This window comes from Triticum urartu, chromosome 2A (genome assembly GCF_056163025.1).
Source record: "Triticum urartu cultivar PI428250 chromosome 2A, HENAU_Tu73, whole genome shotgun sequence".
NCBI classification, from domain to species: domain Eukaryota; kingdom Viridiplantae; phylum Streptophyta; class Magnoliopsida; order Poales; family Poaceae; genus Triticum; species Triticum urartu.
The window spans coordinates 127979228-127994977 of NC_141874.1; the positions used below are offsets into that span (position 1 = coordinate 127979228).

Genomic DNA, 15750 nt, shown 5'->3' on the forward strand with positions numbered 1-15750 from the left:
AGTGTTATTCATCACGTGTTATTCATCACAGGATTGTAATTAACTTCTGACTTATTGTGCCCGTTCAGAGGCCCTCCGCTCCACAACTCTGTCACGGAGCGGAGTGGGCTGCAGTTCAAATTTCCAAAGAGATGGAATAGGTGCTCCGCCAGATTCATGGAGCCGGTGGATTACCAAACAGGCCCATCATATCGACGTTCCTACTCTTAAATTGTGTGTACTGAGTCTTACGAACACGAACCTGTCAACATTTTAACAGCTAAAACAAGCCAAATCAAGCAATTTTACGCCCTTCAAGTGCTAAAATAGTGAAATATTTTAATAGCATCACACTGCAATAATCAAGCCACGACGACGGATAACATAGTGATCTCCTGACAATATTTACATGCGTCGACACATACTTGCAGTGAACCCACCCAATAAAAGCTGTACATTTTTTTCTGGGATATTTTCTCCCAAGGACTGTTCCTAGCATATTTTAGATATATGTACACCGCTGAATGCTGAGACTACAATGGCTAGAACTAGCAAACCATTTTTGAGAACAGATCATCGAGAGCCGAGTACAAGGGTTGCGCAGCTCTGGGCTTCTCCACCCTCCCAAACAGGATATCGGTCGTGGTCACGTAGGCGTCCCCATAGAAGCGCAGATTGGTGTCTGATCTTGTTGTCACGACATTTCCTTCAAGGGAGACCCCAACAAAGGCACCTGTTTCAAGTTTTGAGATGAAGCTATGAATCAGAAGGATACTGAGATACCTGTAATGAAGCCTACAAGATTCTTAACAGGGAAAGCCAAACATTGGAGACAGAATGTGTGCCTATGACCTTTTTTTCCTCCTTAAAAATGAGATTGTAAAGTAACTTTCAAACATTATTTTACATGACACAATAAACACTCTTAAACTTGACAAATAACTTCAGAGAACAAGCTCAGTCCAAAGTTTAAAAACTTAAATTTGTTTTTTTTAGAGTTAAATACACTGGAGGTGCCTCAACTTGTCCTGGGCGGTCAGTTTGGTGCCTAAAGTTGCAAAATACATGAAACTAGTGCTTGAACTTGTCTAATCATGCAAATATGGTGTCTCCTTCCATATCCAAACGTACGTCCAATCTGCATGACGTCCCAGCATGGCGGTGGCCCACCTATAAGTGGCTGAGAGTAGGAAAGTGTTGGGTACTCCGTGCATGAGGAATTATTTTACAAAACCCCCCTTATATTTATTTTAATCACATAGGAAAGACGTGAAATACAGTGTATGCTAGCGAGAAATAAGATGAAAAAATCATCATGAAGGGGTTTAAAACCTCCTGGTCAACTACGGCTGATCTGTCCACTTGCCCAAAATATGTATTGTGTTCACCTCTTAGCTAGAAAGCTATGTGGACGCACGTATCACTCTTTAATTTTCCTAATTCATTATCTATCAGTTTCATTTTTATTTTTATCCAATTTCTTGTTTAGTTTCATGAGACGTAACTTTCCCATATAAAAAATACAATATGCAATTATTTTTTATTTTAAATATTTTTTCTTTTTTGTTATTGCATACTTTGAAGAGGTAGACATTAACTTTTCAAAAATTTATGGGGATTGAAATAGTTCTGCCTATATTAGAAATTATTGTGTAAATTTATGTATGTTCATTCTGGACCACAAGCACACACTATTATTGTTTATCTTCATTGTATTTCTAAAATACCTAATTATTAACAATTTTACAACGTTGTATTCTGTAAACTATTTAACATGCATTAAAAGGTATTTTGGTGAGCTTTTTAATACAATTATTCAAAAATGTTACAGAATAATTTTAATACACGTTGAACTCTTTTTAAATACACATTGCCAATTTTGTAATGCAAGACAAACATTTTTTAAATGCACATTCTAATTTTTTAATACATGCTAAACATTTTTCAAATGCACTAACACTTTCTTTGAGTTTATGGCAGTCGTATTTTTTCTTACATTTTTTCTTGAACGAAAAAAACAGTGTGAAAAATAAAAATAAAGAACTTGAAAAACTGAAATAAAGTTTGTGCGGGTCCATAGAAGTGCCATATATAAATAAGAATCGCTTGAAGAGGTACATAGCAACCAAAGAGGATTTTTAGAGCATGGTGGCCACTGAGCACATTTTTTAAAGGCTAACATCTGCCACTTAAAAGTTTCAAAAGGAGTTGATTGTTTTCACACAAAAATGTATGCATGTGCTCTAAGTGACTTTCAAATTTCATTTGAAATTATGTTATATTATATCCTGCAAAAAACAAGAGAACATCACGGCCAAACAAAAAGCCAATTTTTGCATGTATTTGTCTTTTTTATCTCTCGCATACAAGCACATATATTAATGAAAATTCACAAGGATATATTACACTTCTATGTGTGCATGTACAAAAAATCAAAAACATTCAGAAATTTTTTAGCTATAAAAAATCCGTTTCTTTGAACTTCAAAAAAATAGGACACAACCCGTGCTCCAAAGTTACTTTATGCATAGCGATGCAATATATGGAGTTCGACCTCAATATTTACTGAGCTATGTATGACATGGTGGACAACCTTTGCGTACAATGCAATGTGTGACAACGAGGGTTCGATCCTGTATCACATTTTTTTCCCTTTTCTAATTTCTAATTCATGAGATTTGCCTGCATGACTAATTATATGAGGGGGTCTTGTAAAAAAAATCCTCACGCTCGGGCCACCTAGCGCCTTCCAACTCTCAGCCACTGCCACGCTGGCACGCCACGCAGGCTGGACGTACGTCCGGATACAGATGGAGGCGCCGTATTTGCATGTCAGGACAAGTTCGAGCACCAGTTTCATGTATTTTGCAACTTTAGGCACTAAACTAATCGTGCAAGACAAGTTGAGGCACCTCCAGCATATTTAACTCTTTTTTTTACTTGATAACAGTGTTAAAATTGTGCTGATCTCCACCCATTTCAGTCATGTCTAATGCACATCTGAAACAACAGCAATAATTCTCAGACACGACTTTCTTATTACCTTTGCTGCAGCTATAAGTGTAGCATATCCCAGAACCTTTTTCACTTGCTCGAACATCTGCTTCAAGGGCTCTGCCAATTGGTCCTGCTGCCGCACTCAATCCTGCCCCAAGAGAAAGATGCATGCGGCTGCTGAATGCCTTGACAGCTTTAAGATCATGAAGCACAATTATAAAATCTGTCAATTCTCCTCCAATCTGGAAAACACAAAGAAATGTCATTATCATGGTGAGATGATCTTAAGTAATGACATAGTGTAGTTCAGTGTCCAAATAACAAGAGTGCTTCAACATAAACTTGTCTCTGATATCATGCCAATCTCATAAGCAAACAGGACATGATGCTTAATGCATTTCATGGAAATTATTCTGTGAAGATCACAAGAATGAAATGAGTAACATGCATGTTCCTTTTGTCTGGTGAACATCACAAGAATTATATCACCAGCAGATAAGCTTAGGCGTTGCCCGTGGATTCAGAGAGAAGATTTTACTGGAGAAATACCTGCACTCCCCATCCCAATCCAACAGATAAAATCGCTGATGGCGCAGACCATGATCCATCTGATCGGCGAGCAACTACAAGACCAGTGCCCATTTTGTACGTAAGAACTGCACCTGCTTTGGCCACTGTGAGCACAGCAAGCCCCTTTGCTCCCTTGAGGATAGATGATGGTATTGACTTCTCAGGATTTAATCTAGAAACCTACACATACCAAAACAGAAACACTTCTCAGCTCTGGAATACAAGTATATATCGGTTGGGTACAAAATTAAACATACCTGGCAATATTTCCTCAGTGTGTTTGTTGCCTTGTATATTTCATACTCCATTGATAATCCAACAGGCAAATTCAACCAGCTCCTCGTACTTGTCCAATCCATGACGTCATGTTTGGCAGGCTGCATGGCATTACTGTTGTAGTTGATCAATAAGGCCTGGAGTGGATCAAGTCTATCGTAGCAAGCATCACACACTCTCTGAGGATCACGCAGTCTGAACTTCATGGGCATCAAGCATCTTCCCTTGGAACATTCTTTGCAGAATATACCTCCACAGAAGCGGCAATGGTGCCTTCCACGAGTCAGAGCTGTGAAAGGACAGCTGCACTGCAGGCATACACTGGTAGAGCTATCCGGTAACCATTCCGGGGGATCTGCCTGAAGCACCTCCCTGTATGCACTGAACTGTAAAGCATTTGCCTCAAGTAGCGGCGGTGCACTCGGAACGCAAACAGATGAATGCAAATCACCATCCTTGCCAGCACCTAGAAATGATACATCCGTGCTGAAACTTTGCTGCCGTGATGCATCATCCCCAATCTTGCTTGGACGCGAAACAATTGCAGCAAGACCACCTAGAACAGTCTTCAGGTTGATAGTTGAGCTAGCTTGAGCTGTCGGAAAGGGATCTTCTCTTGAACCATATTCAGATGGAAAGTCTGGTTCCAGAGATGGCTCATAGAGATAGTCATACACTGGGTATGTGTTTTCTGGAGCTAGATCGGACATAGGAGCCGCCTGGCTGTGGTAGCTATCAATTTTGGAGGGGGATGAGTACGATGTCACTTCATTTGGGGTCTCCATGGGATCATGTAGATACAGCACTCATGTAGGTAATAAGCAATGACACAGAAAGACCTGATAAAACAGAGATGGAAACAAAGATCAATAAGGTGCAGATCCTTCAAAGTGTCGCTACTCTCTAGTTCATAATACAACATTATTATAACAAGCCCATTCTTTCACCCAATTCATTCTGTTTATTGTCTACTTCTAGCAAATATATCAAACTTTATAGTGTATACACGTATGTGAGATATTGCTAACAACTTTGAGTAGCCTTCTAATTGTGCAATGTATTCAACATCACGCATTGCAACAGAGCCACTAACAACCCGTGTAATTCTGTGCATCATGACTCCAAAACAAGAGGTGAAATCGCAGCTGCACTGCAGCAAAACACACCCAAAGTAACTCCCAAAACGCGACCGCTTAACCACGCATGCCTAGCGTCCACGGGTAAGCAACTAAGCAAGCAATTGGGGGCAATTTCTGAAACCCTAGACGAAATAGATGGGTCGATCAACGGAAAAATCAACCCTGCCTAGCCAGTAGAACAGCAACCGCGAACAAACACCACAGATCAATCAAAAAAATACTGCATGATCGCATCAAACGACTCGGCAAGCGTAAGGCAGCTAAGCTAAATCAATCGTCTCCACCCGTCCGCCCTAACGAATCGCCCCGCCGTAGAACGCGCGAGCCACGGAGGAGGATTGAGGGGAGCAGGCGGTACCGACCTATGGCCGCGCCGGATCGGAGGGCGGGGGCCGGGGGCGGGGGTTCGAGGCGATCGTCGCGGGAGGAAGCGTCGGGCGTGGGGATTGGGGTGGGTTTCTTCCGTTCGCCGGCGTGTGAAGGGGAAGAAGTTGAAGGAAGTGCCGATGCGGGCACGCCGCACGCGGCTGCCTCATCTGTACGTTATCGGGCTCGGGCTTGGGCTGGGTCCTGGTCAATCCGGTCCGACCTGGGTGGGCAGAGCCGTGACGGATTCGGTTTGCTTTTCGGACCCGCGGGGCCCACTTCAGGCCCAGGAAGGCAGGTGATGCGGGATGATGGGCCGGCCGGTTTTGCGCCCTCTCCTATCGTGCTGCCGTGTGACACCGGCCGCTCCGGCCTCCGGCGGCCGCGGCAGAAAGCGAAGCTCGACCGCTCGAGACTGGAGCGGCGCGACGGCGTGGCTCGCCCGGGTTCTTGTCGGCACCCGCGGCTGCGAGCTGGCAGTGTGGAGGAGGAGGGCGGCCGGCGCCCGCGTCCGGGTCTTCCGTCTGCGCGCCTATCGCGTGTGAGTCCTCTGCTTAGCTTGTTGCTTCGGTTCCGTGGAAATATCGCTGAAATCTTCCGGGTTAGACCGAATGCCCAAATTATTTTATCGTCGGTCGTAGATTTTGATCTCGGGTGCCTCGAAATCGATCGCCCAGAACTACCGACCAGCGAGCTCTGAAGGTTGTCACGCGCCGCTCTTGCCAAAACCAAGAAATTATTATGTCTTGGACTAAAAAAAGAATCGGAATGGGAAGTATTCGATCTTATATTTCTTTGAATGGGAGTACTATTTATTTCTTGATTCTCCGGCTAGCATCATTACTTCCTTCTTCAATGGAAACTCTCTGTTTTGGCTCGGTTTAAACCCAAAAAAGGCTTCTGCCACACGAAACCTGCTACGGTTAGGAAATGAACAAAAGGTATCAAGAGGTCCCTCACCGTCATTTGCAATGCAATTGCCCCCTATTTGTCAAGTACCCCTCTTCCTATATAGTTTAGGGAGTTAATGTAGCCCTATCGAGTATTTTAGTGGTAAGATTTATAGGAACGAAAAAATATGATTTTTTTTTCCTTTCATTTCATTAGGGTGCGAGGGGTTCTTATTCCACAAGAACGAAATTACCTTTTTCAATATACTACAGGTTTTTATTTAGAAAAGACAATATTTCATACTGAAGGATTTGGATCCATAACCACGAGTTCCAGTGCACTAAGGTCTTGTAGCCCTTGGCAACGAGGCCCTATCCAATAGTATTCCTCATAGAAAATCCATTCTAAAAAAACAACTAAACAAACTTGGGGTTTGTGAGCCAAGGTAAGATTGAGGCGGAGGAGGATGGAGAGGTGCTAGCTTGGCAAGATAGGAAGTTCAATGTGTATGTAGACCTCATGTAGATTTGGTTTCACTGTTACCACCCTTTTCGAGATCTTATAGGATTAGCAAGATGTTCTAGTGTTAACTATAGAGAAATTTAATTAATGAAATATATCTAAAAAGAAAGGAAGCCATGTCTTTGTGAAAGTCTGAAGAAAAAGGATTTTGAATCTTCCTTTTCCCTTTTCCCTCAGAAAAATGACTCAATCAAAATCCGGTCCTAATAAATGCTAATTGCACAGAATTTTGGGAAACTTGGGAGTAAAACAAAGACTATCTTATTCATTCATTCAAATACTGTATCCATGAGAAAGTACCAACAACACAGCATCCATCCAGTTCCCCTACCGCGACAACACGGGGACTCAACAGGAAAAAGTTCATCACTGAATCAAGAACGGTAACAAAGGACAAGCAAAGGCATAACACCCTCCGATCTGTGCTCCATCACTGAATCAAGAACGGTAAAGCGGAGCGCTCGCCCGCCATTTATTTCTCTGGTAAGGACAAATCATTTGCCCGAGGTCTCGCCCTCAACAGCCAATGGGACAGTTTCAGCCTGCACACAACAAAGGCACAGAGAAATTAAGTCTCAAGACATGAACCGAGCTGAAATTATCAAGGTGGTCGAACGCAATGTCATGGCACATACCATTTTGCGGTACTTGAGGGCATAGAGCATTTCAAGGTAGCGACGAGTCTCGCGCCTGTCGAGGTTGGAGACGTACTTCCAGAAACCATAGACACCAGAAAGGGTCATCAACCTCTCAGAGTACAGCTTCCAGGTGTACCTGCGTCAAGATCCCAGGGCATCAATCTCAGCTCAGTGCTGTTAAAAGAGTCAGAGCATGTGCATCAGATGGTAACATAGATAGGTAACAGAGAATTGCATATATACTTCTCCTCGATGCGCTGGAGTCCTCCCTGTGAGATCTTGTTCCAGTGGCTCGGGTCTTCCTTGCACTTCCCAAAGAAGTCCACAAGCAGTGCGGAGGCCTTGTCATTCTGGTAAGGATCGATGTGGTAGCCGGACACACCATTCACAATGATCTCAGCTGGACCACCATATGCAGTGGCGAATGTTGGAAGGCCACATGTCATGGCCTCTATCACAGTAAGACCGAAAGCCTCATAGAAAGCAGGCTGAGCACAGGAAGCCAAACATGAAAAAAGAGCGTCAGAACTAGTAAATGTCGTGATTCAGTCATAGTGAGTTCCTAGGTTGACAGTGTCCTTCACCTGCACAAAGGCTCCCTTCATGTCGCAGATGTAGCGGTAGAGCTCACCATTGCGGACACGGTTCATCTGAGCAGAGATCCAGCGGATGTGTCCAATCAGGTTGTACTGTTCAATAAGATCAAACATCTTCTTGAACTCTGCCTGCTCCTCCTTGTCCTTGGACACCTTTCCATGGTCACCACAGACAACCACTAGGTTTACCAGCTCCTGTAGGCGAGGATTCCGCCCATACATTTCTACCAGGCCAGTCATATTCTTGACACGGTCCAACCTAGCCATCGAGAAGATGATCGGCTTCTTCTTGTCCTTCAGCACAAATCTGGAGAGGTAGTCAAGTTAGATAACCAGCACGGTAGGCAATCTATTTTATAAGTCAAGAGTTATATATGATTATACTTGTGCTCAGCATTCTCAATATCACTGAAGAGTAGCTCCTCAATCTCAGTATGGAGGGAGGTAAGCCTCTTCTGCTGTTCAGTGTATGGGAAGTAGATGGACATGTCAGCACCAGGGGAGACGATGTTGAACTTGGGGTCGAAGACATCAATACCATGGACAACACGATAGAGGCCAGGCATTGTGAATGCCATGTGCGACTCGTACTGCCCTACGGTGTCCTTGCTGAAAATTGAACGATAAACATTAGATCAGTTTATCCTATTTGCAAATGACCACGGCGGTGTTTCTGTGAAAGAGAGAATCTTACTTTCCGGCAATCTCTTGGAAAGTACTGGTGATGATGAAGTCGGCATGGTTCATTGCAATCAGGTCGGCTGTAAACTGGCAGGAGAAGTGGTAGTGATCCTCGAATTTCTTCCAGTAAAGGTCGGAGTTGGGATACTTGGTTTTCTCAAGTGCATGAGCAATGGTACACTGCACATGAGGAAATAAGAATTATGATAGGATACTACGGAGATGAGAATACATCTTGTACTGAGCAAAAGGGGTAGAATGCGTACATGGGTAACTCCCAACTTGTGAGCTAACAAACATGCGACTAGGTTGCCATCACTGTAGTTTCCAATGATCAGGTCAGGAGTGGCCTGCAGCTCTCCGGCGATCTCGTGTGCCACATCCTGAAAGCAACAGGAAAAAAATTATGGATTGCCATTCTAATGAAACGCTACAAACAACCTGCTGGAAAGTGAAATGCATACATCAGTGTAAGCTTCCAGGTAAGGCCAGACTTCAAAACGCGAGATCCATTTGCGAACAATACCATCTTCTGTTTTGAATGGCACACGCAGGATGTGGGTGTGCTCGGTGCCAAGGACCTTCTCGAGGCGCTGGCCACAGGTGGTGCCATGTGCATCAGGGAGCAACCTGGTGACCTATGTAAGGCCAAAGAGACCTCATTAGGAATCAATTATAAGTTTATAACAGAGAGCTCATATTCGATCATGTTGGGTACTAAACTTACAATTAGAATCTTTGGTGTAATGTCGAGACCTTGCTGCTTGATTCTCAACAGCATCTCATTCTCCATAGCACGGACTTGGTCCAAAATGTAAACAACCTATGGGTTGCCATGACATAAGATAATTGGTGATAACAAAGATTTCATAGTGTTCATTTTATCAAGAGGAAATATGTCAAACTGTCAAAAATGATGTAGGGGATTCTACCTGTCCACCAGTATCAGGGTACCCCAAGACATTGGCCTGAGCAAAGTAACCATGAGGAGAGAGGATAACGACATTGAACACCATTGGGATTGTTCCGAGGAACTTCTCCAAGGAGGATGGATCAGGGGCCTCGAGAAGGTCCAAGAGAAGGTGGATAGTCTCGCTCGCACGCTGAGCACAGTCGCCCCAACCTTTCTCCAAACCAAGTTCCTGGAACCTGAATTATGCAACGATTTTAGTTCTTTGTTGAGAACAATAAGGATTTCAGTGATCATGTGTATGATGATTATATACAGTACCGGTGGTGGAACTCTGAGTAAGGGGTGTCAGCTGGAAGGCCTGACAGATGTGTCTCTGCCTTCCTGAGTGCACCTTGGAGGGTACCGAGACTGCGAATCCTGTCGTTCAACATCATGGTCTGAAGAAAGAAAGAAAATATTACATGCTCGTCATGATTAAGCAGCAGGTATGGTAGTTCCAGTTTAAACTTTCAGTTGGCTCATAGATAGCAATCAGGCTTTTGCACTTACTTAAAGAATTTGTTCTAAAACTTTTTTTACATACAAAATGCACATATCATCAGGGCAAATGCCTGACACATTAAGTAAGATCGTGTCTATATTTTCTTGCAGGCTGACTATGCTCATATGCTGCCTTTAGATATATCTAAGAGATCGCCATGCCATTAACAAATGATGTAAGCCTGTCAGTTTTCAGCAACAAAGATGTAGTTTCTATAGAACCTTCAGCAAAGATATAGTCGAATCATCCAATCTACAAAGCCAAACGATCCAATCTACAAAGCAAGACACTGGAGAGTGTAACCTACCATCCCCTTGTAGTTGTGCGCGCGAAGGAAGTTGAGCAATGGGTACATGCTCTCCTTGTCATGGAACAGCTTCGATGACAAGTGCCTGTTCAGGAACTGCACACCGTTGCCAATGGACTTCGACAGCGATGGGCGCGGGAAGGAGGCGTTGAATGGCTCAAAGTCCAGCTCAAGCACAAAGTTGTTATCGATGCTGCAATTTGAACAGAAGAAGTGTTATATAATAAAAACTAAGGTATAATCTGACTTCTTGAATCTTAATAATTTCACAAAACCACAGATACCTTCCATTCGCCAGTTGTTCCTTGAACTGCAAATACTCAGCGACGCTCAACTCCTCAACACCAAGCTCGCTCACATTGACCCTCACATACTCCCAGACGCCGGGCCTTGGCCGGATGGCGAGAGCAACCCATGGAGGGATGACAATTGCCTCCTATATGAGAAACCAACAGATCAAGAGCTGAACATCACTGGAATGACAGTGCAGTGCGTTTTGGTGGTGCAAACCTGTGCGCCCCTTAGGAGATCCTCAAAGGCGGTGTCCTTGAGCTTCTCGCGCTCGGCCTCAGGGATCGCGGCATTGTACTCAGCAGTGATCTGATGGGGCTGCAGCATCCCCTTTCCTTGGTTAACAAGCCTGAACAAGTTATCGTGTAACAGCAGGTGGGTCAGATCTATCAACAAACGTTACTTGAACAAAGTGTGGTAACAATTGTAGCAGTAAGAAAATGTTCAGGTACTTTGTTATAGTATGAATACAACTAGTATTAAGAAAGAAGTTAAAAGACAAATGGAAGGAGCGGTATTATATAGAAATGCAGGAACAATTGTTGAAACTTCATCATCAGTTCTTTTAATGGCCCTTGGTACAAATTTTGTAAAGAAAAAAATCATTGATCCAGCTCATACTATAGCATGACATAGAAATACGCAAGGCAACCATAATTCATCGCTTAACCGTGTCTCACATGCAGAGATTTGTACAAATTGGCAGCCAGTCTAGCCTGCAAAAGATCAGGAACAGACCTTGAGAAGACGGCGACGAGCTCATTGGTGTGCGCAGAGAGGGAATCACCGATGCGCTCCCTCACGCTGTGGATGCGGCTCAGGGCACGCTCTCCGGCAGTCTCCCCCATTGCTGTCCTCAAACCTGAACAGCGGAAACAGTCATGTAAATCTGAACAGCAGAAACAGTGGAGCCTCCTCCCACACAACAGGGCGCTCTGTCCTGGCAACGATGCATGAGCTCTACTGATATATAGAGCCGGAGGAAGAAGAAAGGTTGGCGTGGCGTGCAAGAGTGCCTAGAAGCCTGTGCTTTGGGAACCAGATCATGGGATTAGCGTGAGATGTATTGTAGCCGTTTCTTGCGTGGCTTGGCAAGCTAATTAAAACTGACCAAAGTATATGAGTGAGCACAGGAGCACGGAACTATTGCCGGGCAGGCTCTCCAGTTTTCCAATGGAGGACATGCAGATAATAGAAACGGATCAAGTAATTTAGTACTCCTAGTATTATACAATGACATGCACATGATCCACAAGGCAAGAAGCTTAATTAATTACTGGCCTTGGAGAAACTTTGGAGTACAGAGTTAATAGCTTTGGTCTGCAGGAAAAGTTAATAGCTTTAACAAGTTGCATAAAATAGGAAGCAAAAAAAACAACTGCTAGATTTACTTTTGCATTCCAGAAACTCCGAATATGCTCAAACTGAGGATAAGCCTGGCCTCCCCGAAGGATCCCACACAGGCGGACATGCATGGTATGCAACTCTGCACTGGATCTCTACAGTACTGACATACGCCCATGCGCCTACACTGATTTAGTGTACAAACCGGCGTAATAATCACATGGATCTCCAAGCAGTTCACCCACTCTGCCACCCTAGTTCCAGCTTGCGAAAGAAGAGAGAAGATCTTCTCCTTTGGGCTGGCTAGCTACAGCAACCAAGAGCATGACACCAGGGCTTGGACCCAAAGTGCATGCAGAGACCGAGAAGACCAGATTAATCCACAATCTTTTTATCAGTATATATGCTCTCGAACCTAAGCTGAAGAAACTAGAAAGAGAATTTTGCAGCACCCCTCTTGAATCACTGAAACTATGCTAGCCCCAGTTATCTCCGTAGTGTCCCAACCATAGCCACTCTTAAAGTACAGGGAAACTGGACATGGTTTCTTTACCTTGCTCCAGAGGAGGAGGGCGAGGAACAAGGAAACGTCACCGGGGAAACGCGAGGCGAACTGGCCCGGGTTTGGTGCGCGGTGAGAGCGAGTGAGATGGCTGGGCGACGGTGCCCGCGCCCCTATTTATACACGGGCGCGCGCGCCGGAGGAGCTGGCTGCCAGGAGGAGGAGGAGGCGTGGGTCAGGTGCAGCCGGTGCCACTGCCAGCTCCCCTCGCCGGGCGGCCGGGGAAAAGGACGCTCCCCTTTCCGTCGCTTTGCTCGGCGCCCGCACTGGTTCTTGGCAGCGTCGCATCGACGGCCGTGGAGGCTCCGGTTTGGCTTGGAGATTAGCGCCCGGCCGGTTCCCGAGGCGGTGAAGACAGGTGCTCCGGCTCGGAGGAATGCACCGCGCCAAGTGTTTCGCTTTGTGGCAGGCGCGCCGTGACAAGTGTTCCGTGCTGGCGAGCCATCGGCTGCATGCACTGCCGCTGTCTGCGACAAATTCTGTTGCGTGCGACCGCATTTGTTTTCTTCTTCTTTTGCTGGGAACCGCATTTGTTTTACCTCTCCGCGAAAAGAAGAAGCCGCGTTTGTTCATGCACCTGCACCTTTTTTTTTGCTAGTAAAAGAGCTTTATTGCTAACTAATCAGGCATACAATCATGATACAACGTATCCGTTAGGAATACTGGAATGCAATTAAGCCATAAGCATCTCCTCCTAACATTTGTCGCCTGCTTCGCACATAAGTGAGCCGCCTCATTAGCGTCTCTTCATACGAAAATTAGCCTAAAACTCTCAAATTGTGCACTCAGTTCTTTGATCTCATGAAAAACTCCAACGATCTCAGCACGATCAAAATCTTTTGTCTCCCACAACTTTATGATTGCTTGAGCGTCGCTCTCGACGACAACTCTACGGAAGCCTCTCTCCAGGGCCATTCGGACCCCATCCCGAATCGCCTCAGCTTCCATTGCCATCGAGCTTGCTGCAAACTCATACCAAAGGGCCTGTGCACGTAAGAGATTGCCAAAACTATCACGGATCACCAGCTCGGAAGACCCTTGATTGGTATTCTCATCAAAGGAGGCATCAACATTCACCTTGATCACTCCATTTTCAGGTGGTGACCATTTAGCTTTCACCTTCGACGCCTTAACTATGGTTTCTTTTCCTGCCATAACCAAATCCATCACTGTATCAGTAACCCATTTGACAGATTGCGCTATGGTACGTCCAGCCTCCCCATGTCTTCTTGCATTTCGCTCAGTCCATATTGCCCACGCACCACAACAAATAACGCAAGCATCTGCTTGAGAAACCTTGGTTCCATCAACAAGATCAAGTGTCCACGACTGCGGGTGAAGTTTGGGAATTTTAATGCCAGTTAGACTTTTAATCTCGTCCCAAAAACTCCGAGCCCAAATGCAATAAAAAATTGCATGCATCGAAGTTTCCGGCTGCCCACAACTTTCACAGAAGTCAATTTCCTCCATATGTCTTCGCTTCAGCACCGCGCGGCACGGAATGAAATCATGACAAATACGCCACCAGAAATTCCTAACCTTTGGAGGAACTTGAAGTCGCCACATTTTCTTCCATGCATTTGCTTGACTGCTACTGGAACTCGGCTGGACTCTTTGATGGCATTTAGCTACTAGCTCTCTATATGCTGATCTTACTGTGAAATTCCCATACTTTTCAAAGTGCCACGCCCATGAGTCCTCGATGAAGCAACCGAGGGGGATCCTGCAGATTGCACTCACATCAGGTTCAACAAAATGCAATTTTATCATATTGATATCCCATTCCCCAGTGTCTTCATCTATCAGATCTTGTACTGTGTTCACGGCTGCACCTGGGAGCTTCACAATAGGTTTGAAACCATAATTAGATGGAATACATGGATCATCCCAAGGCCGAATAGAAGAGCCATCTCCAACCCTCTTCACCAACCCCGGTTTTAGTACCTCTCTGCCATGGAGTATTGCCCTCCAAATGTGTGATGACCCTCTCTTGTTCTTGGCTAACATAAAGTCATGATCATGAAAATACCTGCCCTTAAGAACTCTAGCACACAATGATTTTGGTGTGGTAATTAACCTCCAGCCCTGCTTTGCAAGCATAGCTTGATTAAACATTTCTCCCTAAAGCCCATGCCTCCATCTCCTTTTGGTATAGCTATATCTCTCCATTTTTTCCAATGAAGCTTCCTTCGGCTTTCATCTCCACCCCAGAAGAATCGAGCCACTATAACAGTCAACTTTTTACATAGTTTTTTGGACAACCTAAAACAACTCATGGAATATGTGGGAATTGCCTGACAAACCGCTTTGATCAAAACTTCCCTTGCTGCGGTGCTCAGAAGTTTGGGAACATACCCATTTACTAGTTTACGGATACTGGTGGCAATGTGTTCGAATTGAACATCGGATGAGCGACCAATGGCCGTTGGCAGCCTCAAATACTTCTCAACAAGAGCTTCCGTCTCAATCTCAGTTTGCTCACGGACCACCGCTTTCATCTCATCGGAACAATTGGCACTGAAGAATATGGCAGACTTCGCTCGGTTCACCATTTGGCCTAAAGCTTCTCGATAGACGTCCAGAGTATTATGCAATCTGGTAGCTGCCTCAGAAGAGGCATGTGTAAACACCAGACAATCATCTGCAAACAACAAGTGGGACACCCATGGAGCATGTATTCCAACCCTAACACCTCGGGATAGCTGGTCTGGGCCACGGAATTTCAACAAACTGCTCAACCCTTCCGCACATATGAGAAATAGATACGGTGAGATGGGATCGCCCTGCCTGATGCCTTTGGTAGGTCTGAAAGATTCTGAGAATTGGCCATTAACTCGAATTGAAAAAGACACAGACTGAACGCATACCATTACCCGGTCGATCCACTCAACAGCAAACCCAAGTTTCTCCATCATCGCACGCAAGTATGTCCATTCCACCCTATCGTACGCCTTAGCCATATCAAGCTTCACTGCCATATCTCCAGACTTGCCCTTCTTTTTCTTAAGATAATGAATGCACTCATATGCCGTTAGGACGTTGTCCGAAATCAGCCGGCCCGGGACAAATGTTGACTGCTCTTCCACAATGATATCATTCAGTACTGGTCTCAGTCGTAGAGCAAGGACTTTCGAAGC

At 44.9% G+C, this 15750-nt stretch overlaps 2 protein-coding genes and 1 long non-coding RNA gene across 3 annotated transcripts; 1 reads left to right on the top strand and 2 right to left on the bottom strand.

Moving 5' to 3' along the window:
• Positions 1-298: 298 nt before the first annotated feature.
• Positions 299-5469, bottom strand: LOC125536294 (uncharacterized). The gene is made up of 5 exons (XM_048699485.2): positions 5324-5469; positions 3804-4661; positions 3526-3726; positions 3023-3218; positions 299-712 (listed from the first exon to the last, which is right to left on the bottom strand). The coding sequence occupies exons 2-5, from the start codon at positions 4605-4607 to the stop codon at positions 528-530; spliced, it is 1386 nt and encodes a 461-aa protein (XP_048555442.2). The 5' UTR covers positions 4608-4661; positions 5324-5469; the 3' UTR covers positions 299-527.
• A 189-nt stretch (positions 5470-5658) lies between these two features.
• Positions 5659-7142, top strand: LOC125536295 (uncharacterized). The gene is made up of 2 exons (XR_015615883.1): positions 5659-5868; positions 5969-7142. It is a non-coding gene; the product is annotated as an uncharacterized LOC125536295 (long non-coding RNA).
• On the bottom strand, positions 6986-12806 carry LOC125536293 (sucrose synthase 2). The gene is made up of 16 exons (XM_048699484.2): positions 12605-12806; positions 11446-11569; positions 10927-11056; positions 10701-10852; positions 10417-10609; positions 9887-10005; positions 9588-9804; positions 9383-9478; positions 9120-9293; positions 8922-9038; positions 8669-8835; positions 8359-8583; positions 7963-8281; positions 7622-7866; positions 7376-7514; positions 6986-7282 (listed from the first exon to the last, which is right to left on the bottom strand). The coding sequence occupies exons 2-16, from the start codon at positions 11553-11555 to the stop codon at positions 7235-7237; spliced, it is 2451 nt and encodes an 816-aa protein (XP_048555441.1). The 5' UTR covers positions 11556-11569; positions 12605-12806; the 3' UTR covers positions 6986-7234.
• Between the last annotated feature and the right edge of the window lie 2944 nt (positions 12807-15750).

Bases quoted from the DNA above. Each gene is read 5' to 3' on its own strand.
- LOC125536294 (XM_048699485.2), bottom strand. From the start codon at position 4,607: ATGGAGACCCCAAATGAAGTGACATCGTACTCATCCCCCTCCAAAATT. The intron at 3,727-3,803 runs GTATGTTTAATT...TGGTATGTGTAG, and splicing joins CACTGAGGAAATATTGCCAG to GTTTCTAGATTAAATCCTGA. The intron at 3,219-3,525 runs GTATTTCTCCAG...TGTGTTTTCCAG, and splicing joins GATTGGGATGGGGAGTGCAG to ATTGGAGGAGAATTGACAGA.
- LOC125536293 (XM_048699484.2), bottom strand. From the start codon at position 11,555: ATGGGGGAGACTGCCGGAGAGCGTGCCCTGAGCCGCATCCACAGCGTG. The intron at 11,057-11,445 runs GTCTGTTCCTGA...TAACTTGTTCAG, and splicing joins CTCGTCGCCGTCTTCTCAAG to GCTTGTTAACCAAGGAAAGG. The intron at 7,283-7,375 runs GTATGTGCCATG...TGTTGTGTGCAG, and splicing joins CCCTCAAGTACCGCAAAATG to GCTGAAACTGTCCCATTGGC.